Genomic DNA, 26937 nt, shown 5'->3' on the forward strand with positions numbered 1-26937 from the left:
ACAAACTATAAGAACCACACTTTCACTACAGGATTTTCCCATCCTCGAAAAACTCTCTTCTTCCTCTGAGTAAGAACTTTTGTACGGATTATTCCTTAAGAAGAACGAACACGATCTTCTACGAAGTACTGGAACAATTCTATAACTCAGGTACGATTTTAGATTGTAAAACTTATGATATGGTTCGTATATTTAACATGTGATTAAACTGTTGACGAGTGAGAATTCTACAGAACTACATACATGCTCTTGATTGATTTTCCTTCAGGTATCAACTGAGAGAGAAAGTGTCAAAAGATGACCGCATACAAAGCTCATTGCTTAATCTTGCCATATCCAAGCCAAGGTCACATAAATCCTATGCTCCAATTCTCCAAACGTTTACAATCCAAAGGTATCAAAATCACAATAGCAACCACAAAATCCTTGTTGAAAACAATGCAAGAATTGACAACTTTGGTGTCAATCGAGGCAATCTCCGATGGCTATGATGATGGTGGTCGAGACCAAGCAGGATCTTTCGTGGCCTACATAACAAGATTCAAAGAAGTTGGCTCGGATACTCTGGCTCAGCTTATTAAGAAGCTAGAAAATTGTGGATGCCCTGTGAATTGCATAGTTTATGATCCATTCCTTCCTTGGGCAGTTGAAGTTGCAAAGGATTTTGGATTAGTTAGTGCTGCTTTTTTCACACAAAATTGTGCAGTGGATAACATTTATTACCAGGTACATAAAGGTGTCCTAAAACTTCCACCTACTCAAGTTGATGAAGAAATATTAATTCCTGGATTTTCCAGTCCAATTGAGAGTTCAGATGTACCTAGTTTTGTTCTTAGACCTGAAGCAGCAAGAATAATTGAAATGCTGGTGAATCAATTCTCAAATCTTGACAAAGTGGATTGGGTACTAATCAACAGCTTCTATGAGTTGGAGAAAGAGGTAAGAGATTCTATCTTTTGCTGTTCTGTTTCTCTGTCTCTTCTATTTGGAAGTTAATTTGTTGGCTGTATATATGTTCCTTAATATTCGCATCCTGCTAAGGGCGGAGTCAAAGCATCGGATTTTTTTTTTTTTTAAACCCCCCCCCCCCCGAGCTCGCCCTTTTGGTGACTCGAACTCAAAACCTTCGGGTTATAGGTACAGTCGAACCCAATAGCTTTTTTCACCCTATTTGTCTTAAAAATTCATTGGATATGTATAAAATAATTAATTTAGAATTCAGTAATTTAAAAAATTAGAATCTAAAACCCATAAACTTCAAATCCTAACTATTTTATATTAGATTCACACAACCAGTCAGAGATATACTCCATTGGATTCCAAATACTAGTCCTTTTGACTAATTGAATAATTCTTATAAATAACGCTATATATTAAGCATCTTTCTTAAAGTGTGTGCAAAAACTCTAAAAGAAATATGGAGATCGCACCATTAAGAGATTTTATTTGTTGCCATAAAAAATTGCACAATCTTTAAATGGTCGCGTCGGAACTTTTGATCCCTTTGCTTATAAATATTTACAAATTTTCAGATTTATTAACCATTCCACTGTTATTCTATATTTTAGGGTAATATAATTTTAAAAATGGTTCAAATATAATATATTCCCTACATAAAGGGTTAAAAACATATATTTAATTAATGGAAGGTTAAATCTAACAAGTCATATATTATAAGGACCAACTCAGAGTTTACCAATAATTGACAGACCAAAAGTGCTATTATCTCTAATTTTTTCGGTGGCACGGAATTAGGAAATAGCAGCAGATCTTAGCTCTTTTCACGAATCCGCAGCAAGAAGACGCAAATATTTTCATGAAGAAAAAGCTCTTAGCATTGTACAAAATATTTAAATAGTTACAGGAAATCTTATGCTGTTTCTATTGTTTGGCATGTAGGTAATTGATTGGATGTCCAAGATTTATCCAATCAAGACAATTGGACCGACAATACCATCCATGCACCTTGACAAGAGGCTAACAGATGACAAAGAGTATGGCCTTAATGTCTTCAAGCCAATGACAAATGAGTGCCTAAATTGGTTAAATCATCAACCAAATAGCTCAGTGGTGTATGTATCATTTGGAAGTTTAGCCAAATTAGAAGCTGAGCAAATGGAAGAATTGGCATGGGGTTTAATGAATAGCAACAAGAACTTCTTGTGGGTAGTTAGATCGACTGAAGAATCCAAACTTCCTAAGAATTTTTTAGACGAATTAAAATTAGTAAGTGAGAATAAATGCCTAGTTGTGTCATGGTGTCCGCAATTACAAGTTTTGAAACATAAATCAATAGGGTGTTTTCTGACTCACTGTGGATGGAATTCGACTTTGGAAGCGATTAGTTTGGGAGTACCAATGTTGACAATGCCACAATGGACAGATCAACCAACAAATGCAAAGCTTGTAAAGGATGTTTGGGAGATGGGAATTAGAGCCAAACAAGATGAAAAAGGGATAGTTAGAAGAGAAGTTATTGAAGAATGTATGAAGTTAGTGATGGAAGGAGAGAAAGGAAAAATGATTAGGGAAAATGCAAAGGCATGGAAGGAATTAGCTAGGAAAGCTGTGGATGAAGGAGGAAGTTCAGACAAAAATATTGAAGAATTTGTTTCCAAGTTGGTGACTATTCCCTCGTTAGGAAACTGATTTTGTATTTTGCAATTTCTTTTTCTGATTCAAAATGCAAAATTTGGAGTGAATAACTTAAATGTTCATTGAACTATAGCAAATGTCTCACTAAAGACATTTATGTTTGTTTTGTATCAAAAATGTTATTCAAGTTAGACTAGTTTACCGATAAAGTCATTATATCCAAAAAAAATTAAAGAAATAATTACATAACCCTCACGCAAGTTTGATTTTGTAACAGTGACTTCCTTTGTGATTTACTTTGCTCTCTTATGTTTTAATGATAATTTTTTTTACCTAATTATTATAATATAAAAAATTTAATTTAACCAATTTGTCCTTTAGGATATTTTCTTTTGTATTTTATGAATTCTGCATGTCATAATTTTTTCTTTAATTAATTGTGAATTCTAAAGAATCTTAAAACCCCTCTTCTTTTTGTGATGGAGCGTTATGAATTTGTGAAGAATTTAGGTTGTGGTAATATTGGAGTATCTAAGCTTGTAAGAGAAAATAAGAGCACAAAATTATTTGCTCTGATCGTTACATATTGAACCATATGATATATCTGACGAATAGCTTCAAAATATTAAATAAATAAAACAAAATGAGAAAAATAAAAGAAGTATTACACGTTTTGTTCTATGATTGATAAATAAATTCTGATAGGTTCCGATTGGCCGCCTCTAATATCTCTAAAGAATCAATATATCTTCAATTAATTTAAATAATGAAGATTAAATTATCAAGTTTCGTATACCGAAGTCCTAATATTGTATGCCTATATTTGTACCTTAAATTTGTATAAAATTCATTTTTTCAAAAATATAATAATAGAATGTTTACAAAGTCAATTAAAAAAAAAATCCTGAAGGACAAATTAGTTAAACTAATATTTTATATTAATAATAATTAGGTTAAAAAAATTATCATAAAAGATTAAAATTAGAGAGGCAAGTAAACCATAAAGGATGTAAGTGTTACAAAATAAAACTTGGGGGAGATTTGTGTAATTATTTCTTTAGTTTTTTGGGATACAATATAAACTAGTCTAACTTGAATGACATTTTTGATACTATACAAACATAAGTGACTTTAATGAGACATTTGCTATAGTTTAATGACCTTTTAAGTTATTCAAATTCGACCCGAATCTTATTTAATTTCTCCCTTTTTTCATTTCTTTTGGAAAGGTAAAGCAATTTTTAGCTGATAAAGTAACAAGTTGTAATGTGTTGTTTATCAGATTTGGATAGTTAGGTATGGATTAGTAAGGTGTGATGGTCAATGAGTCACTCTCAACTTATTTCTTAGATGATTGGATGCTTTATTTTCCATCCGACCTTTAGTGAATTTTTGGATGTAATTAACTTGGGTTTTGTGAATTTAATTTACAAATTATTTACTATATGTAATAAGGGACAATCCAATGATTTTGTCGTCCCTGATTACATCTCAACCATTTGGTTGGGTAATTTGCTAACTAAAAGGATTTGCATTTTGCTAGGATTGGAATTTAGCTATGCATTTGTTGTTGTACATTATTTTGTGAAAGTTGGACTATTTATGGAGTTACTGATTGACACACTAATCAAGATGCCTTTTTCGGTTGCAATGGGACAAGAAAAAGTGTCTTCTTACCAAGTCTCTTTTCAGCCTCGATTTACTAAATTATTACCTTAGTTGCCCTCAATCATTTGTGTCAATTTAGACATCTCTCATGACATTTTAAACTCCCCCAAAAGGCATAAAAGGTGATGATGCCAGCAAATGTTGTACGCCATCTTTTTTTCTTCTTACAGTATGCACAAAGTTGAATAATTCATGAAAAATTGTATATTTGGAGTAAGTAACTTTGAGAAAATGTTCTTCAAGATCATTTTTGTCAAATCTTATCAAACTTACCTTGATGCTATTTTATGTTCCTAAGAACATTCTGATTTATTTTAGAAAGAGTTCTTAATCCCAAAAAGAATCTTTTTAAGCTGAATGACATTAAACAATGAATGAATTTGATGTTGGTATACCCCTCTTTGATATTGGATTCCGTTTAAGACAACATTACTACTCTATATATGGGACATAATACCCATTTTTGTAGTCCTCACATGAATTTTCTTGATGTTACTTACCATTTATCATTTGGTATTTAAACTTTTATTCGCCCGATAAATGTAAAGTATATTTTGTTTTATTTTCTCCTGTAATTTTGTGTCGTACATGCTTGCAAACATTGGTAACTAACAAAGTTTTCACTTAAGATGGGATTAAATTTTAATTTAAAAGAATAAACACAAATAACTTATATCATTGTTAAAATATTTTAAAATGTATCAAAAATATAAATTATAGTCCTCCCGTCTCAATCTAAAACTGAATTCCAAAGTAAGGTTATCTAATTTTATGTGCGCATAATTTCAACATAAAATTTACCTAATAAATGAATATATTAAAAGAGGAACTATAAAACATTGTTTTCATATATGTTCTGAAAATATTAGGAAAAAAATTAGTTAAAGAAAATGCAATTTGATCTCCAGACAATCATAATATTAAACAATTGCAAAAAATTATATTTTCACTTTTTTTTTTAATATCAAAATACGGGATAGTCAATATTTTATATAATTTAAGATAAAATAGTTAAGTTTAGCATGACAAAATTATTGCAATGTACAATCCATAAAGAAGTTCATTAAATTTTAAAAAAAAAAAAATTGAAAAAACGTTACGTATTTTTTAACATGCATCTTAGCTTTTCAGTATTTTTTGTATGATTTAATTTGAAAGAACATCAACAAAAGTATCTTGTAATAACAAGGCTTTTAATTATTTATATTTACTTATAAGTTAACTTTATTGATTTCATCGTACAACAATACTATAGCATTATCTATTTTTGACACTAATTGAATATTGGAAGTTCATTTTGAAAAAATGATTGAGCTAATATTTGCTCAATTCAGAGAAAATTTTACATATTAAATTCTCAATTTCGATCATTGGAGAATATAATCTCAATAAGTTTTAGTAAAATAGAAATTAGAAAAGCTTTCATTTGTTTGATTTTTGTTTTGAAAAGTCTAATATATAAACTAAGAAAATTATTTTCCTTTAACTTTCAGATACCTTTTTGTACTTTAATATTTTGGAATCTTTTAGAAATCGTCAAACTAATATTACAAAAACAAAGAAGTAAGAGCCAAAAAAAAAGTTTAAAATAAATCTAAAATTTAATTTTTAACGTCGATTTGGGCTCGGGCTTAGCACGAGCCAAATGACACTAGTTTTTGAATAAATGAAGAGGGCCAAATAATTTTGGATCAAATTACCGGAATTAGGCCCGATGTTACTTTATGCTAAATAAACTATAGATATGTTGGATCCAACTCCTCTCCAGTAGGAGCTTTCATCGGTGGGTACACAAGATTTTTCATACGTGATGTTGACACCTAATTTTTGACCTCCCATAATTTACTTTGATTACTCAGGGTCTTTAGAAAATAAATAAAATAAGCTATGCGCCTTAAAGGGTTTAAATAATTTTTATAAAATTACTCAGAACAATATTTTATTCCTTTAAATTGATGAAAGGTTTTTCATGACATCACAAAGTTGTCTAGAAATTAATTGGTGTTTTATGACATTTATAAGATACTTATTTGATTTAATCAAAGAGAAAAGGGCATTTTGTTTTTAAAATAATAATTATTATTTAATTGTTAAAATTGTCAAAAATCAAAATTAGCAAATACTTTGAGTAATTTAAATAATTAACCATTTCACTATTTAATCTTTGTTTTTTTGCATGATTGTGTGTTTGGTCAAAATTTATGTATAATTATCTATAAATATTTTAATTAGCTAATTAAGTGATCCTTATTGCAAATTAAGGTTTAAATTATTTTGTTATGGCCACAATTAATTTAATCAGTTCATGGTTCAAGGAAATTGGATCAATTTTGTAAAATTAGCCTTTTAAGTTTTAAACTTGCTAATTAGGCCAAATATGGCCATAGTTAAAATGACCAGCTAAATTAAAATCAATTAAGGCCAAATTTGGCCATAATTGAAATAATTAGTTGGATCAAAATCCATTAGGGCCATGTTCGTAATTTTAGGCCCACTAACATAATCTGGCCAATTTTTAAAACTATTTTTTGTAAAATAATTATGTTCTAATTTTATCTAATTAAAAATATTATCAATATACATATATAAGCATATACCATGTATACATATATATGTATACAAAATAAAGGCCCCTTTTAATTTCTGAAAATCTGGACCGAGTCCAGCCCAAACCAGGCTGAGACCCGACCCAGATCATTAAAATGATTAAAGGGGTATCCCCCCCTCCACCTATTCTCATTTCCCCTTTCAGCAAAAAAACCCTATCCCCTTCCCGCTTCTCTCTCTTCCTCTTTCTACGCAACCCTAGAGCCGTCTTGGTATTTCCACCTTCTCTCTCCGCCAAAAATGGAAAATTTGCAGAGTGTATCAGACTTATACAGCTATTACATGTTTATTATGGTGAAAATATTTAATGTTTCACTCGAATTCGCGATTTTGAATCCAAACACGGTAATAATTGATGAGTCGTGAAATTACGCGATATTTGATGCTAATTCCTTAAGTTTTTGTGACTCTTTAAGCACTTTTGTTGTTACTTTTTGTGTGTTTTATGTTGTTTTGTAGGAAAAGATTCCCGGAGAGCATAAAAGAGCAAAATGGATCAAAATGGACCAAAATGGAACAAAATAGAAGCAAAACAAGCCAAGAACAATGAACCAAGTCGCGAATCGCAGTGAGCATGCGAGTCGCGAGTGGTGGAAGAAGAGGATGGCCAAATAGAATAAGACAATGATGCAACAATGCGACACCACACGCGACTCGCATGTGGAACTGCGAGTCGCATCCTTTGTCGCATGTCGCACCTCGGTCGATTTATGAGATATTGGTGCTCTATTCAGCTTCATGTGATATAGAAGTGATCGGAAGAAACCAAGTGAAAGGAAAGTCAAAAAGAGGCCAAACTGGACATTTTTGCAAAACTGTCAAAAGTGGACAGTTTTGCAAAAACGGGACAGAACTGCAAAAAACGGGCAGAACTGCAAAAACTGAAAGTTGGGGCATATTTTGTCATTCTTTGGGACTTGGAAAAATGGGGGGAAGCTACAAAAGGGAGGCTAGGGCAAAACATTATCATCTTTGGTCATTTTGCAAGTTTTGGAGGCTAGGTTTCTCTACACTTTGGAGGAGAAGATTGGAAGAACTTCAATGAGATATTTCTTAATCCTTTCTTCAATTCCTTGTTTTGTGTTGTATATCTAAGTGTGTAGTATTTACTTTCTTCACTTGAATCTTGTTTATGGAAATATTCTATGATTAAAGTGTTGGATTGAAACTCTTGTTTTGCTTATGTATTGAATGATTTTTATTGCTATTGAAGTGGGTCTTTGTTGATTTAATTAATCTCGTTCTTGAATGTTTCCAAAGGGATTAGCTAACCCTAGGACTCACCCATTTACTTAGATTGAGCTTGGAAGAGGAAATCTAGGTTGGGAAAGATTGATTAACAAGAATTTGGGTCATTAAATCCATCTAATAACTTGAGCTCGGAAGAGGATAGTTACTTGAGGTTAAATTGATTGTGCCTAATATCACACTCTAAGGCTTGGAAAAGCTTAGAGTGAAATTCATTGATTTGGTTGGAAAACTTTCAATGAGATTTTAGAAATCATTATCTATCAACATAAACCCGCTCTTAGTTGTGATATCATAAAATACATTGGATCGTTACTTGAGTGTAATTTCCTTGTATCCGAACTTGTGGCCATTGATCATTTTATCGCTTTCTAGGTTAGTTTATATTTTTGCATTAGTCATAATCTTTCTCAAAAACCCAAAATATTATCCATCGTTTGGGTTTAGCTTAGTTGGTGAAAATTCCATACTTTTCCTAATCGCCTATATATTGTTCTCTGTGGGATTCGACCCCGACTCATAGTTGGGTAAATTATATTTGCATACGTAAAATGTACTCATTCTAATTAATAGAGTGAATTTGGACGTTATCAAAAATGGCGCCGTTGCCGGGGAACAATTTGGCGTATTTGGGTTAGTTTGGGATTTAAGCTAACTTGCTTTTGTTCAAACTTTCTTTGCTTTATTTTATCTTTAAAAAAAAAAAAAAAAAAAAAAAATTACGCAAAAACTGTCCAGTTCTTGCTTCTGCAAAACTGTCCAGTTTTTGCAAAACTGTCCAGTTTCTGCAAAACTGTCCAGTTTTTGCAAAACTGTCCAGTTTCTGCAAAACTGTCCAGTTTTTGCTTCTGCAAAACTGTCCAGTTTTTGCCTCTGCAAAACTGTCCAGTTTTTGCCTACCTGTAAATCCGATTTTTAAAACTATCCGATTTTTTGCAAAACTATCCAGTTTTTAGTTTTATTTTTAAATAAATAAATAAAAAAAAACAATGGCATCATATAATGAAAATTGGTTGGATGGTAGTTGTTCATACTTTGATGACCCTTGTCCCTATTGTGGAGGACCACACTCATGGCAAAATTGTTTGAATTCTCCGGGGCGGATTGTGCGCACAATCCCAAACCTATGAGTGGAGTATTTGTGATAGGTGTGGTGGTCAAAATGGTCATTGGGATAATTGTGCTTATTTATCCTTCCCTTCCCCGAACCCCCACTATGACTATTCTAGTTTTGATTTTGATGATAGTAGGGATATGGAAGCGGAAGAAGCCTTAAATGCTCAAAATGAAAGGATAATGCTCATGTTGGAGACCATCCTTGAAAAAGTGGAAAAACAGGACTTAGTGGTTAGGGACTTGAGGCAACCACTTGATGACTTGAGGCAAGCAATTAATTGCAATGACAAAGCTATTCACACCTTGGAGGATCAAATGAAATCATTGGTTCATACTCATCATGCTCAACAACTTGAGGGTGTTGAAAATAGGCAAGAAAGTTGCCAAAACATGAATGCCTCCAAGGGTGAATTTTTACAAGCTTTGAATGACTCTCAACTTGAAGAAGGCCTTGACAAAGTGGAAATTGTGAGCCAAGATTGGCTTATGACTCAAGCTCAACAACTTGAAGCCTATGGGGATTATCGTGAAGGCATTTCGAGGATGATGGAAGAATTTTTAAAAATCCATTTTGAGCAAAGTCAACAGTTGAAGGAACTTGAAATTGCAATCCGTGACTTGAAAGTCGAATTGAATGCAAAAGTTGAGGTATGTAATACTCAACATCAAATAGTCATGGATAGTAGTTTTAAGTTGGTTTCCAATGAAAAAGTGGTCAAGATTGATTTTCAAGAGATAATGATGAATTGCCAACCGACCAATCCAAAAATAATGCAAGATGCCAAGATTGAAGAAATGATACTAGAGTTGCATAAAAAAGTTCATGAAATGGTTTTTGAAAACTCTAGTTCATTTTTGGGTGAGGATGTCAAAAATGAAGCAAATTTAAAATTTGAGCGCCTTCGACCACATTCTAACCATTTTTCAACATTGTGCTTGGTTAGTGAAATGGAAGTTGAACTAACCGAGCCTATGGAGAATTTTGGAGATGAAGATCAAAGCGTTTTCATTTTGAAGTTTGCTATGCCAAGAAGACAAAATGGCATGCCTCACTTAAGGGCCAAAAAGTGCAAAATGCGACACCCGAGAGTTGGCCTTCTTGTTTTTCTACCACCGCCCCATGAGCGTCATCATAATCTTGATTCAAAGTTGGGGCGCAAATTCATATCTTCCAAATGGAAGGAAAAGTGGTAAAGGTAACCGTCGTGCCGCGACGTTAACTTAAGCGCTTGGTGGGAGGCAACCCATCGTTTTAAAAGTTTTAAATCATTTTTGAAATTTTATGTTTTAGAATAGTTTAGTTTATGGTTTTTGACTAATCTGCAAAATTTCAAATTTTTTGGAGTTGTTTTGAGCATGTCGGATACCCGGACAGCCCCCAAAACCAGTAAAAGCTGCTAAAAAATATTTTCTGGTGTCATAACCTGCGATTCGCAGGTGTGACATGCGAATCGCATGTCGCGTCGCATGTGGTGACAGACAAAAAAAAAAAAAAAAAAAAATTTTTTTTTTTTTCGGGTGACACCACCTGCGACTCGCAGGTCGTGCCTGCGATTCGCAGGTTGGGTCGCAGGTGGTGACAGTAAGCAAAAAAAAAAAAAAAAAAAAAATTTTTTTTTTTTTTCTGTTTTGTTTTGATTATGTGCAGCGAGAATTTCTTGTCATGTTTATAGTTGGGGTGGCATGCGGCAACACATTATATTTTAAAACTAGCTCAAATTTACGAAAATTTTGTTCTTTTGACATGTTGTGGATTAGTCGCTCTTATTATTTTACTTTCTTTCTTAGCTTCTTATATTAGTCTTGTAAGTTTAGGTGTAGGTTCTCCTTGAGGAAAAATGTGAAAACGCTTGGCTTGTTTGGTACTAATAGAGTTAGTTTCTTGCATGTGAAATTGAAATGTGAATACCTCTCCAAATTGTTGTGAAAGTTAAAAAGCAAGGTGCATAGGAAAGAATGATCTTTGTGATAACTTTTTGGCTCATTTGGTGACTCTTTACCTACTAGTTGTGTTGACTTTGGATTATGAGATATTGCACTAGTTGTTCTTGCTTGGGAAGTGAAATTGATCCATCTTGACTAGTTCATATGCCATGTGTGTGAGTGTTTGTTGAATAAATCTTGTGTTTACTTTTATCATCTAGAACTTGCCCGGTTAGTCTTTCAATGTTAATTTTGATCATATTGGTTGGAGAGATGACCTTGGGCTATCTTTGTGATGTTTGAAAAAGCCTCTTTAGCCTTTCTAGCCTACCATTGCATAAATAATATCACTAGTAACCCCATTTGAGCTTATAACCTTTTTCTTTGATTGCCACATTACAAGCCTTTACCCTTTTTGATGAAAAGTCTCTCTTTTGAACCTTTCCCTCCTTGAACATGAAATTGTAAATTTGAGGCCAAAAGCCTAAGTTGGGGGTGTTAGTGTTGCTTGAGAGTGGTGAAAGTTGGTGTTGTGGAAAAGTCAAAAGAAAGGAAGAAAATTTGAAAAATACAAAAAGGTTGCAAACTTTTTGTGCAAAAAAATGTATCTTTGTAAAAAAAAAAAAAAAACAAAAAACAAAAAAACAAAAAAAAAACACAAAAAAAATTTCCTTCTATTTTTTTTTATGTTTTGTTTTGATTATGTGCAGCGAGGACACTGCAACATTTATAGTTGGGGGTGGAATGTGCTAGCACATTATATTTTGGAACTTTATAAAGGAAGTTGGAATAATTGGGGAAACTAGTATGCAAAGGAAGGAGTGTTGTTTTGAAATGAAGAGGAAAGCGGACGAAAGGTTTTGTGTAGTGTTCAAGGAGGGCGTAGTCACTTGTATCCCAAATACTTATCCTACCCTTCCCTAAGCCTGCATTACAAGCTTGAAAAGTCCCTATGTGATCTCCAACCGAATGTTCTTGAGTTAGTGATGATTGAAAATAAGGGCAAGCTTATGGTGTGATATTTGTTAGCACTAGAATTTCTTTGTTGAGTGTGAGTGACTTTGCGTATTTGTCCCTTGTGTCGTTGTTGTGAATATAGTGATTTTGGGACTTTCTTTCTTGTGAGGGCATATGAATTACGATAGATTGGTAATGTTGAAAAATTTTCAAGTTGAGTCAACTGAGCAAATCTAGTGAGCTAGTGGTTTAATTTTGAGTCACTCATTGAGGCTTGAGTGTTGTTGCTTGATGGTTTTAAATAGCTATTGCATTCTTGAAATTGTATTTTAAAATGAGGGAGGTATTTGGTTGAAATTTCACATGCTTGTAGCCTAATTGTTGGTACCAACCAAAGTCATGTTTTTGTGCTTAAAAGGGTTCCTCATTGAGATTTTTGTTTTGATTTGCTTGAGGACAAGCAAAGACTTTAAGTTGGGGTGTTGATGAGTCGTGAAATTACGCGATATTTGATGCTAATTCCTTAAGTTTTTGTGACTCTTTAAGCACTTTTGTTGTTACTTTTTGTGTGTTTTATGTTGTTTTGTAGGAAAAGATTCCTGAGAGCATAAAAGAGCAAAATGGATCAAAATGGACCAAAATGGAACAAAATAGAGTAAAACAAGCCAAGATAAAAATGAACCGAGCACCACCACTGAAATCGAGTACTGCATGCGAGTCGCGGTGTGGTGCAGCATACGTTGACGAGAGGATGGCCAAATAGAATAAGACAATGAAAAATGCGACACCACGCGACTCGCGTGTGGAATGTCGCATCCTTTGTTTGCAATCTTTGCACCTCGGGCTGTTATGAGATATTGGTGCTCTATTCGGCTTCATGTGATATTGCGGAAGAAACCAAGTGAAAGGAAAGTCAAAAAGATTTGACATTTTTGCAAAACTGTCAAAAGTGGACAGTTTTGCAAAAACGGGACAGAACTGCAAAAAACGGGCAGAACTGCAAAAACTGAAAGGGGCATATTTTGTCATTCTTTGGGACTTGGAAAAATGGGGGAGCTACAAAAGGAGGCTAGGGCAAAACATTATCATCTTTGGTCATTTTGCAAGTTTTGGAGGCTAGGTTTCTCTACACTTTGGAGGAGAAGATTGGAAGAACTTCAATGAGATATTTCTTAATCCTTTCTTCAATTCCTTGTTTTGTGTTGTATATCTAAGTGTGTAGTATTTACTTTCTTCACTTGAATCTTGTTTATGGAAATATTCTATGATTAAAGTGTTGGATTGAAACTCTTGTTTTGCTTATGTATTGAATGATTTTTATTGCTATTGAAGTGGGTCTTTGTTGATTTAATTAATCTCGTTCTTGAATGTTTCCAAAGGGATTAGCTAACCCTAGGACTCACCCATTTACTTAGATTGAGCTTGGAAGAGGAAATCTAGGTTGGGAAAGATTGATTAACAAGAATTTGGGTCATTAAATCCATCTAATAACTTGAGCTCGGAAGAGGATAGTTACTTGAGGTTAAATTGATTGTGCCTAATATCACACTCTAAGGCTTGGAAAAGCTTAGAGTGAAATTCATTGATTTGGTTGGAAAACTTTCAATGAGATTTTAGAAATCATTATCTATCAACATAAACCCGCTCTTAGTTGTGATATCATAAAATACATTGGATCGTTACTTGAGTGTAATTTCCTTGTATTCGAACTTGTGGCCATTGATCATTTTATCGCTTTCTAGGTTAGTTTATATTTTTGCATTAGTCATAATCTTTCTCAAAAACCCAAAATATTATCCATCGTTTGGGTTTAGCTTAGTTGGTGAAAATTCCATACTTTCCTAATCGCTTTATATATTGTTCTCTGTGGGATTCGACCCCGACTCATAGTTGGGTAAATTATATTTGCATACGACCGTACTCATTCTAATTAATAGAGTGAATTTGGACGTTATCAATAATCATATTTTTACTTTATTTTGTTTTATTGTTATGAGATTTGCTTGCTGTGTTGTTGTACCTTACTTAATTGCTATTGGTTGAGGTTGAAAGGCCTAGATCGAACCAAATGAGGTTTAGATCTGGCCGTTCATATATTTAAGAGGTCATGTAGGGGGTAGATTTGGTTTTAAAAGTTCATTTTTTGGGAATATGTTTGTCCCACATTGATAGTTTTGAGGGTTAGACAATTCTTGGGGTTCTATTTTGTTCTATAAGTAGAGCCCCAACCCCTTTGCCAAAAGAGTTTTGGAGAAAGGGAGGAAAAAGTTTTGAAAAGTGAAAAAATAGGCTTTTAGAGAGAGAGTCTGAGTTTTTAAGTAAAAAATTTTAGAAGAGTTTTACAGAGGTTAGAAAAATTGGAGAAATCCAAAGAAAGTCTATTTTAAGACTTCACTAAGTGTGAGGTCTTTCTGAGTTTAAAATTTTTATTTTCTCTTTTGTTTAAGTCTGTGTGGCTGAGTTGGGGGTTTTGGAAGCACTTAAGGCTTTCAAGTTCATTTTTTACCAGGGTCGCACCATAAAAAGGTAATATTCTATCCTATTTACTTGTTTTTTTTTTTTTTGGTATTGCTTAGTAGTTCATCTATATGATAATGGCTTATTGATATTAGTTGGGTGATGTTTTGCCTGTGGTTCAATTGAATTAATGTGTTGATTGGGTACTGATTAGGATGCATTAGTTTGTCTTAGATGTGGAGGTTACTCATTTTACTTTCAAAGCACATGTTTGACATTAATAAGTAGTTTCTTGAAGTAGACTGAGTGTGTATGCTCAAATAATACATTGTTTGCTTAAATATGGTTGGAATAGGTTTCATGTGTTCTGTTAGATGTTGAGGGTTCCTACCTTGTTGCTTAATGCTTAAATCTGATAAGGATATGATCACATAAGTCATGATAGTAATTTGATGAACTTTCAAGTTAATACTAATCCTGTTGAATGTAGTAGAACATTAAAGTGTTGTGATGATTATGATTGAAGCATTTGAGGTGGTTGATTTACTTGAATAAGAATATGACATTTTGATTGCCTAAACTTGTTTCTTTTATGGGTCTGTATACTTATCTGATGTCAACTGGGTAATATGAAGTTATGATTGGGATAAAACATAGAAAGGGTCATGGTCATGTTAAAACAAAGCTTAAGGGACCTAGGCATGTTTATAATAAGTCTTTGATAGTTGTCTAGGGCATTCAGGGTTAGGAGGTCTGTTTGCATTTGGGTGAGTTTAAATTTTTCCAAGTATGCTTAAATGTGCTTAAGTCAATCAAGCAATTCTGAATAGGTATATGTCGTGCACTAAGGATAATTTTAAAGAAAGTAACACCCTAGAGTAGGATAAAGAAGTCTAAAAATGAAGTTTTAGGATTCAAGATCACTCATAAGGTAACAGTGTATTAAAGGGTCCATTAGGAGTTAATAAAGGTCCACAAAGTTGTAGGAATCATTTAAAAATGAAGTAGAATACCTATATGCCACTAGTAGGACTAGGTATCATGTTTGGTTTCATTTGAATAGAGCTCAAACTTGGCATTCATATTATCAAATTCTCTCTTTTATCTGGTTCATGTCTGAATTTTCAAAAGAAGTTTAAGATAGATTTAAAAAATAATTTGAGTCCTGATGTACCTTGAACTGTCTGAAAATGATTGACCAATTGGAGATGGAACTGTTTTGAACTTGGAGTTTGGTATTCAATCTGATTTTTAAACTTTAAGTGATTTAACTGTTCAACTTCCTCAAATGTTAATAGTTAAAGGTATTCAATATGGCTTCACATAGTGGGATCTTAAAACTAAGTTGATTAAAAAATTGTTAATTTATATGATTAATTAGGGGTTTAGATAAGACTTAGTTAAAGGGGGGCAGTGTCAAACCACTCTTGTCCATAAGTTTTGGTGATTGCCATTAGGTATGGGAATAAGGTAAAGGCGGTGAGGTTGCTTTGGGAGAGTAAAAGTTGAGCCTAGGTATGAACTAGAGGTAATAACCAGTGGAGCCTAGGATCCCTTTTTACTGAAAGTAAGGTTCAGGAAAGGGATGGAGAGATGATGACCCCACCCTATCCTGCTCCTCTTTCAGGACCCTGTGGTTTTCTTGCCTCCCTAGACCTTGTTCTCATAACTGTGGGTGAGTTCAGTGAGATCTGGGAATTGGTCAAGGGTGGTTTGTCATGCCTTGGGTGAAAAATTCCTGAGATTTCATATTGCCTAAAGCTAAGTTAAAATAAAAAGGTAGGTGTCTGTCATGTCTTTGTCATGATTAGGGAGGTCAAAACTGCCATTTTGCTAAGTATCAAAGAAAGTAAGTTATTCACTTAGTTGTATGAATTCATGTTTCCCTTTTTTCTTGTAGTATGACTAGTCTTCTTGTTTGTTTGTTTGTTTCCTGAGGAATATGTTTTAAAGCTGGTATGGTGTTTATGTGTGGACTTGACTATGTGAAGGCACTTATGTTGATCTCGGACTTAGGAAAGACCATTTAGTTAATCCTAAGTTAGTAGGAGCCTTTTATTTCTTAACCTAAACTGTGACACCTAGACTTTACTGAACATTATAGTATAACTTAGATTAAAAGGGCAAAATTATGGTCTGTTTAGTAAGGCCTGAATCTATATCACTAATATGTTTTAAAATCTTATTACACATAGAATCATGAAGATGAAATCATTGAGTAATACATCAGTGTTCCTAAAAATTGAATAATGTAGGATGGAATTGGTTTGATGTTGATAGTTGGAGACATGATTGAATACTCTTAAATGTAGTGTGAACCACTTGGCTTGGGGGGCCTTTTCAAGACACCTCAAAGAGGGGCAGAGAAGAGCCAAGCCCAGCTTGACTCATAGTATCTACCCCCTAAATAAGGGGTGTCATGACCATCCTATAGACCATGGGGGACACTCTTGTCTTGAAGATATATTGGCTTCCTTAAATCTCATTATCTTACCAAAGGGGTTGGAGATAAAAGGGGGTTTAGGAAAATTGGTTTGTGTAAAGATCTAGAAGCACTTAGGCAGATAAGAGCAATGGAACTGGTCTTTTAAAGAAGAGGATCTTTGGTTAATGGACTAGTTTAAGTTTATTGGTAATAAAATGCATCTGCTAGGAATTTAAAGAGTCTGAACATGTGGAGCTTGGTTTTGAATTTTATGCCATTGTTTTTGGGATTTGTTGACACACATAGCTGATCTTCTCCCTGTCTATCTTAAGTGGTAAATTGCATGAAGCTTTGTTGTAACATGATCCAACTATTGCTATATTAAAACAAAGATTTTTCTGTGGTCTTTCCTGAGAATAGGAAACTGTACAGTCTCAATTTCACTTGATGTTGTTTGGTCCAGGCCTCTTGATGCTTCGACTCTTTTTAGGGTAGTTACAAGTTACAGAATTTTCCTCTTTGTTTCTACCCTTCTATTGTGCTTCTGTGATCACCTTAAACAAGTTCTAACTTCCTATTACAAGAACTGCTAATATATGAAGTTGATAAATCATTTATTTTATTTTGATGTGCATAAGAGTTAGAGTTGGACCTTGATTAGCTGTGGCTTTTGTATAAAATTTGGACATGTAAGAGTGTGGGTAGACATAGATCTTACACAGATTAATAAAAGAAGGGAGTATACACATGGTATACACATACCATGTGTATATCATGGATATACTGTGTGTATACCTACAAGAAAAATTGGCCAATCATAGACAGGATGTATATGCAAATAAAAGAGTATGACTTGTTTGGGCCACTTATTTGACTAAGTATTCCACTTATTTGACTAAGTATTCTGAAAATGTTATATACATTGTATGGGTATCATTACATTACAATCTTGTCTCAGTCTTTTGTCCTGATTCTGAATTCATTTAAGAGTTACTTGTATTTAAAATACTTCCCATAAGCTGATACTTGTGCACAGCTTTGAGACTATGGTTGTATACTATGGCAACACTGGTTTGATTTTTTGAAAGTTTGAGGAGGTTTTGGGGGATAGGTGCAGCCACTCCCCGATATCTAGCCATGTCGGGGGTTCATGAAACCCCTTGGAACCTGTGCGGTGTCGGGAATAAGGGTAGTGACAACCTTTACCCATTGGTATGGCGTGAATTGAGGTTTCCAGTGAAGCAATAGTATATAATTAAGTCCTTAGTTGTGCACTTGCAATCAAATGGGAATATATATGTATATGTATAAGTATATATGTATGGTTACGTTATGATTAGTTTCATCAAACATAGGTTCAAAACTGGGGATATATATTTATACGTGTATGTCTATGTATAATTCTGATAGCACTAGATCCACCAAACATATACTAATTCAATTCCTCTTCTTTTTCCCTCCTACTGCACGGCCACTTGGGCCAGAGTCCAACCAGCCTGTTGGGCCTTTGGCCCAACAGGAATATTCTTTCAAAACTATTGAGTCCAAAGATAGGGAAGCTAATATTGTTGAAGGCCCAGCCATGGTTGGAGTGGCATGAAGGCCCAACCATGGGTAAAAATGGCTTTTTAAAGGGGTTTGGTACACCCCTAACTTATCTTCTTTTCCCCTTTAATTTCAGCGTGCAAATTTCCCCTTTTTGGTTGAAATGTTGTATTTTGTATAAACTCACATTATTATTGGAATCCTTTACGTTTGGATTAGGCATCTTAGGTGAACGGTGCATATGCCGTTTAGTCAGACCTTAGGCCCCAATGCGATTTTCAAAACCCGGATTAGTGTAATCATTTTCCAAAAGAATAAAAATGGCTAGTGTAATAAAGGAATAAAAGGGATCAGTCCCCTCTTTACAAGAAAAAATGCGTTGCTATCATCTTTTCCTCGAATCAGACTTTATCTTTGCAAAAGTAAGAAAAACGCCTTTTCCAGTTAAGTTTCAGTTTTCAAAAGTCCTATTTTTAGCCCAGGCGAAAAGAAAAATGGGTTTTCAGAACTTTGTGAATAATATGCTTTACAAAAAAACGAGTTCTGTCCTTTTAAACTAAAAAATCAGACAAAAGTAGTTTTAGACATATGAATATGTAATCCACTTGTATTGAAATATACACCTTATTTTTTTCGGAAATAAATAAAGCAAATCATAGAGTTTTGAGGGCTAAGGCCTAGCCCAAAAAGGTCGCATTTTAAGCTCCATTTAACCAATTTTTTCAGAAAAAAATAAGGAAAACTTACACAAATAGCTACCTTTTAATAGCTTCTAACTAGTTATAGCTACAAGTTGAAGATTTACAATTCGTAGCTGCTTTTGGCTGTATTTCAGTTGTATCTCGCATTTTTGAAATACAGAGAAATACAAAACACGTTAGAGTAAATTTAGGCTCAATTTTTTGAACATATTTTTTTAAAAAAAAAAATTTGAGAGAAAAAAAAGGCTATATTTTTGGAACATAATATTCTTTTCCTTTTTAAATAATAAGTCAAATTAAATCAACCATATTTCACACAAATCACTGAAGAGTAAAATCAGGCCCTATTTATGGAACAGTTTTTTTTAAAAAAAAATTATGGGATTCAATTTAAAACTTCCCATAAATCATGCATAACGGTTGTTCTTCCATAAAAGCTTACGAATCTCTCTCAACTTTTATCACAATCAAAACTTTTTGAATTCAAAAACCACTAAAGATCTAAAAACTTCCAAATACAGAAAAATATACACTGAAATATAATGAAATATGGTTGATTGTTTAAGAAATATAAAGTTGTAGTATGCGTATATACAATGGAATACAATGAAATATATCAGAAACTGTTTCATAAATTAGAAATACAGAAATACATTGAAATACAGCGAAATACAAAAGTCGTGAAAACAAAGTGTAGTAAAAATAGACTCTATATTTGGAACATTCACTATATTTACAGCAAAAAAAGATAAATACATTGAAATATAGCGAAATAATATACTGAAATACACTTAAATATACTAAAAATTAAATATACTATGTGTTAATACACTGAATTATACTGAAATATTTTATCAAACACTTGATGGGTATGAAGCTCCATAACTCTCATCAATGGTGTTCTCATGGGAAAGAAGCGAGTCGTCTCAGATTGCTACAAAAAAGACGTTATCCAGAGATTGCCTTACATTTAAGGCTGAAGCTATAAGAAGGAGTGGTGGCATATCATAGCAGTCAGATCCAATCTAGAAAGTCCTTGACATCTGCTTCAAATTCCAGATGAAGCTTTGTCCTTACTTTTAGGTATGGGTTACAAAGAACTAGATGCCAAGAGAGCGTTGCGCATGAACAATCAAGTAGTAGAAAGTGCTGTTGATTTTCAGAGATAATGAACAAAGACTTACAATTGGAGGATTCTTCTGATTTGTAAGAGAAAATGAGATTTTCGACCATGGCTGCTGCTGTACTGTAGGATTTTCGACCATAGTTGTTGCTGCTACGGTAGGATTCTTCTGGTTTGTAAGAGAAAATGAGATCTAGGGTAGGTGATGGAACAGAGAGAGAAAGAGGGGTGAGGGAGAAAATAAATTTGGTAGGTGAGAGAAAATCAATTTAAAAGACTAGGAGATGGAACAGAGAGAGAAAGAGGGGTGAGGGAGAAAATAGATTTGATAGGTGAGAGAAAAATATTTGAAAAAAAAAAAAAAAGATTGTCGGTAAGTGGGAGAGAGGTACCTTATTTTTAGGGAGATACACTGCAGTTACAAAAACAAGTTATAGATGGTGATTTGATAAATAATTAAGCTACCAAAAATAATTTTTTTTTTAAAAAAGGGTAGCTATTACTAATAAATAAGTCTTAGATGTAGTTATGGGCTGTAAATTTTCAAAAAAAATAAAGCAAATATGTTTTGAGCTTAGCCCAGGAACTGAAGGAAAATAAGAGATTTTGGGCCAAAACTGAGCAGACCTTAATCATTTTTTGGAAAAAGAGGGTGTAATTTGGGCCTAAGCCCGTGAAAAATGTTGTTCTCATATTATATATAAGCAAATCAGGTTTTAACACAAAATTCAGGATCAAGATAATAAATTATGATTACCTAAACCAACTCTTGCAAATCCATGTAAGCTATTTTTCTTTAAAAAAAATGAGTAAAGTCCTAAATAAAGGTGAACGTACTAAACGGACTAACCCGGAGCATGTATGAGTCTAAGCATGAATAAGTTCATTTATCCCAAACTTTTAAAAGACTTTTTACCTTTACAAAATAACATCATCCTTATATATGAAAGGAACTAATTGTATCCGGATATTATAAATCCGAATCTAAATACCCTATATGTAAAGGGAATATATTTAATTCTTTTCAAAAAATGATATGCAAAATGACAGATTTTTTCGGGAAAATAAACACCAAATAAGCAGTTCATGCAAATACTCACACATTGGAATTCAAAGGTCAATCGTATAGTATGGATCCTTAATACTAGGGTGCCTAACACCTTCCCTAAGGGATCACCAGAACCCTTACCTAGAACTTTGGATTAAGAAGGATTTTTTCTTGGCGCATGAATACACCCTTCAAAACTGGTTTTCCTAATTTCCTAAAAATTAAGTGGCGACTCTTTTAAAACAAAGTCCGAAAGAGCACCAACGATTTTGATGTAGCTTTTCCCGAGAGCTAACCCCGCCCGCGAAAAATGCGAACCGTTACACATGATATCAATAGTTGAAAAGATGAACAAATGAATAGATTACTATAAAGACAAATGCATAACAAAATTCAAAAAAGTTGGCTAGGATACTCTGTCTCAAGTTAAAGAGTATCCTTGAGTAACTCAAGCCCTTCGCTGCCTCAACTTTCAGATCCTTCTTCTTGAAGATGTATTATAGGCTCTTGTGATTCATGAATACCTCACACGGCTCACTATATTAGTAGTGACACCATAACTATAATGCAAAAACCACTGTTGCTAGATCCAAATCATGTGGCAGGTGTTCTTCTAGTGATTCTTAAGCTGCCTGAAACCAACATGTGAGACATCAAAATACATTGTATAACCTCCCCCTTCGATAGGTAATTTCCTATAATTAATACACATTCATATTGAGCCATCTTTCTTCTTCACGAACGACACTGCTGCACCCAAAGGTGACACACTAGGACTGATGAAGTATTTATCAAGCAAATTCTTTATTTGTTTCTTCAAATATTTCAACTCGATTGGTGCCATATGATATGGGGAATAGAAATAGAATAGTGCCAGTAATGTATCAATGCAAAACTCTATCTCCCGAGAAGGAGGTAATCCTGTCAAATCCTCTGGAAACACATCAAGATACTCGCATACCACTGGAACAGTATCAATAGTAGCGACTTTTGCACTTGGCATGCTAAATCACTTGCGCATGTGACATGGTTTCTTTGGTGTTTGATTTGACTTGCTGTGTCATGTGATTTGACATATGAATGAACCTTGAGCTAATGACGTGAGCTTGTCATTTAAAACCCAACTACATGGACTAACTCAATGTAGTTGGAGGTTAAATCCATGTATGTTGGATTAAATAATAAATTCAATTATATCGGTCCATAATATCTACAAAAGGCATCTTCCTAGTAAATCACACTACACATAGATGGCCAACTAATGATATAATAATTTTTTGAGAAAAGATATAAAATCACCCCTAAAGTTGCACCAAAAACTCGCTTTAGCAATTTAACTTTACGAGTGTTTATATACCCCCCTAATCTTGTTTGAGGTGAAATTAATTACCTCCTAAAGATTGACATGGCCAAAAACTTCCTATAAGCGAGTGAAGAAAAAAAAAATCACAAACACTGAATTTAAATCATTACATGTGTCGCCTCCCTATTGGATAGCAAATAATTTTCTTAAGTTTCTTTTTCAATTTAATTTTGCTCTTTCTTTTTACGTTGTTCTCTTTTTTCTTTCTTATTTTCTCTTCAACGGAGCAGCTGGGTGTTTAGCCTTGGTCGCCTTCTCTTTCTTTGGTTCATCAGAATCAGCCGGCAAAGCTCAATTGGGTGTAAGCTCAATTGTAATTTCTTTAGCTTAGGAAAACTAAAAATGGTAGGAAGCTTAATGTTAAGTTCACCGACACCATTTCTGGCAGCGAGAAATTACAAGAACACCAATCCAAAATAAGTTCGAAGAAGTCGACGACTCAACTGGAAAACCAAAGATGTCGCTGGCAGAAAAATCTTAGATTTTTTGCCCGAATCCACCGGCAAAGATAGAAACACTCACTAGATCGAAAACTAACAAATCTCCGGCAAAAAAAAACTCCCTATCTTCAAGAGACATGCAGTACTGTAAAGCTGCTTTTTAGGAGGTGTGAATGAATTTGTTTAACAAGAAAAATTTGAATTTCGGAGGTGCGGTGGAGTTCGTTATATCCGGCTGATTCCTGTGACGGCAGCAGGTTGAGTTTTGGTATTGGAAAAGATATGGTTATTTAATGTGAAAAATATGATTAATAATCAAAATACATTGTATAACACTCTTGAATACTAATTTGGATTGTTTTGCGAAGGGGATATTAATTTCACCTCAAACAAGATTAGGGGGTATATATTTGCTCATAAAGTTAAATTGTTAAAGTGAGTTTTCGGTGCAAGTTTAGGGTGATTTTATGCCTTTTCTCTATTTTTTTTTCTAATAGAACATTTTGGATGGTCGAATATACCTTTACTCCATATGATCCTAGCTGTTCCCTTCAATGCATATGACCTGCTTATGTCACTGCACATGTTGGCAATTCAAAAAGTCAGTATTGATTGACAAATGAGAAGCCAAGACTATAAGAACCACATTTCCACTACAAACTCTATCACCGAACTATAAGAACCACATTTTCACTACAGGAGTTTCCCATCCTCAAAAACTCTCTTCTTCCTCCGGTAAGAGTCAAAACTCTCTTCTTCCTCCGGTAAGACTTTTGACTGTAAAACTTATGATATAGTTCGTGCTTTTAACATGTGATTACTACTGAAAATGTACTATTGAGAATCCTAAAGAACTATATTTTCTTGATTGATTTTTCCTTAAGCCATCAATTGAGAAGTTGCAAAAGATGACTACTCATAGAGCTCATTGCTTAATCTTGCCATATCCAAGCCAAGGTCACATAAACCCTATGCTCCAATTCCCCAAACGTTTACACTCCAAAGGTGTCAAAATCACAATTGCAGCCACAAAATCCTTCTTGAAAACAATGCAAGAATTGACAACTTTGGTGTCAATCGAGGCCATATCCGATGGTGGCTACGACCAAGCAGGATCCTTCGTGGCCTACATAACAAGATTCAAAGAAGTTGGCTCGGATACTCTGACTCAGCTTGTTAAGAAGTTAGAAAATTGTGGATGCCCTGTGAATTGCATAGTTTATGATCCATTCCTTCCTTGGGCAGTTGAAGTTGCAAAGGATTTTGGATTAGTTAGTGCTGCCTTTTTCACACAAAATTGTGCAGTGGATAACATTTATTACCATGTACATAAAGGGGTTCTAAAACTTCCACCTCCTCAAGTTGATGAAGAAATATTAATTCCTGGATTTTCAAGGCCAATTGAGAGTTCAGATGTACCTAGTTTTGTTATTACCCCTGAGGCAGAAAGAATAATTGAAATGTTGGTGAATCAATTCTCAAATCTTGACGAAGTAGATTCGGTCCTAGTCAACAGCTTCTATGAGTTGGAGAAAGATGTAAGAGATTCTATCTTTGCTTTTCTGTTTCTTTGTCTCTTCCATTTGGAAGTTAATTTGTTGGCAGTCGAACTCAATAGTTTTGGTTTAAACCCTGTATTTGTCTTAAAAATTCATTGAATATGTATAAAATAATTAATTTAGAATTTAGTAATTTAAAAAACTAGAATCTAAAACCCATAAACTTCAAATCCTAAATATTTTATATTAGATTCACACAACCAGTCAAAGATATACTCCATTGGATTCCAAATATTAGTCCTTTTGACTAATTGAATAATTCTTATAAACAAGGTTATAAATTAAGCATTTTTTTTAAAGTGTGTGCAAAAACTCTAAAAGAATTGTTGAGATCGTACCATTAAGAAATTTTATTTGTTGCCAGAAAAATTTGCACAATCTTTAAATGGTCGCATCGGAACTTTTGATCCCTTTGCTTATAAATATTCACAAATTTTCAGATGTATTAACCATTCTACTGTTGTTCTTTACTTCAGGGTAATATAATTTTAAAAATGGTTCAAATATAATATATTCCCTACATAAAGGGTTAAAAACATATATTTTAATTAATGGAAGGTTAAATCTAATAAGTCATATATTATAAGGACCAACTCAGAGTTTACCAGTAATTGAGGGACCAAAAACACTATTATCTCTCATTTTTTCAGTCTCCTAAGTTATTGTACAAAATATTTAAATAGTTACATGAAATCTTATTCTGTTTCTATTGTTTGGCATGTAGGTAATTGATTGGATGTCCAAGATATATCCAATCAAGACAATTGGACCAACAATACCATCCATGTACCTAGACAAGAGGCTACCAGATGACAAAGAGTATGGCCTTAATGTCTTCAAGCCAATGACAAATGAGTGCCTAAATTGGTTAAATCATCAACCAATTAGCTCAGTGGTGTATGTGTCATTTGGAAGTTTAGCCAAATTAGAAGCTGAGCAAATGGAAGAATTGGCATGGGGTTTAATGAATAGCAACAAGAACTTCTTGTGGGTAGTTAGATCAACTGAAGAATCCAAACTTCCTAAGAATTTTTTAGACGAATTAAAATTACTAAGTGAGAATAAAGGCCTAGTTGTTTCATGGTGTCCGCAATTACAAGTTTTGGAACATAAATCAACAGGGTGTTTTCTGACTCACTGTGGATGGAATTCGACTTTGGAAGCGATTAGTTTGGGAGTACCAATGTTGACAATGCCACAATGGACAGATCAACCAACAAATGCAAAGCTTGTAAAGGATGTTTGGGAAATGGGAGTTAGAGCCAAGCAAGATGAAAAAGGGATAGTTAGAAGAGAAGTCATTGAAGAATGTATAAAGTTAGTGATGGAAGAAGAGAAAGGAAAAATGATTAAGGAAAATGCACAAAAATGGAAGGAATTAGCTAGGAAAGCTATGGATGAAGGAGGAAGTTCGGATAAAAATATTGAAGAATTTGTTTCCAAGTTGGTGACTATTCCCTCATTAGGAAACTGATTTTGTATTTTGCAATTTCTTTTTCTGATTGAAATAACAAAATTTGGAGTGAATAACTTAAAAGGCCATTGAACTATAGCAAATGTCTCACTAAAGTCATTTATGTTTATTTTGTATCAAAAATGTTATTCAAGTTAGACTAGTTTACCTATAAAGTCATTATATCCAAAAAATTAAAGAAATAATTACATAACCCTCCCGCAAGTTTGATTTTGTAACAGTGACTTCCTTTGTGATTTACTTTGCTCTCTTATTTTTTTTATGATAATTTTTTTTACCTAATTATTACTATATAAAAAATTTAATTTAACCAATTTGTCCTTTAGGATATTTTCTTTTGTGTTTTATGAATTCTGCAGGATATAATTTATTCTTTAATTAATTGTGAATTCTAAAGAATCTTAAAACCCCTCTTTTTTTGTGATGGAGCGTTATGAATTTGTGAAGAATTTAGGTTGTGGTAATATTGGAGTATCTAAGCTTGTAAGAGAATAAGAGCAAAAAGTTATTTGATGTGATCGTTACATATTGAACCATATGATATATCTGAGGAATTTTGCTAATAAGCTTCAAAATATTAAATAAATAACACAAAATGAGAAAAATATAAGAAGTATTATACGTTTCATTCTATGATTGATAAATAAATTCTGACAGGTTCCCATTTGCCACCTCAAATTTCTCTAAA

General features: G+C 33.5%; 1 protein-coding gene and 1 pseudogene across 2 annotated transcripts; both read left to right on the forward strand.

Moving 5' to 3' along the window:
* Nucleotides 1-26386, forward strand: LOC132029859 (UDP-glycosyltransferase 74G1-like). Of its 2 annotated transcripts, none has more exons than XM_059419242.1 (2): nt 1-939; nt 25500-26386. In XM_059419242.1, exons 1-2 carry the CDS (start codon nt 298-300, stop codon nt 26247-26249), a joined length of 1392 nt encoding a protein of 463 aa, XP_059275225.1. In that variant the 5' UTR covers nt 1-297; the 3' UTR covers nt 26250-26386. The 2 variants fall into 2 exon arrangements, with proteins under 2 accessions (XP_059275225.1, XP_059275226.1); XM_059419243.1 differs by lacking the exon at nt 25500-26386 and adding an exon at nt 1900-2730 and having other exon boundaries at nt 284-939.
* LOC132029860 (UDP-glycosyltransferase 74G1-like) overlaps nt 23878-26937 on the forward strand; it is a 9890-nt pseudogene continuing 6830 nt past the window's right edge.

This window comes from Lycium ferocissimum, chromosome 9 (assembly GCF_029784015.1).
Source record: "Lycium ferocissimum isolate CSIRO_LF1 chromosome 9, AGI_CSIRO_Lferr_CH_V1, whole genome shotgun sequence".
NCBI lineage: Eukaryota > Viridiplantae > Streptophyta > Magnoliopsida > Solanales > Solanaceae > Lycium > Lycium ferocissimum.

Excerpts from the sequence above, each read along its gene's own strand:
- LOC132029859 (XM_059419242.1), top strand. The coding sequence starts at position 298 with ATGACCGCATACAAAGCTCATTGCTTAATCTTGCCATATCCAAGCCAA. Across the intron at positions 940-25,499 it reads TCTATGAGTTGGAGAAAGAG|GTAATTGATTGGATGTCCAA; the intron begins GTAAGAGATTCT and ends TTTGGCATGTAG.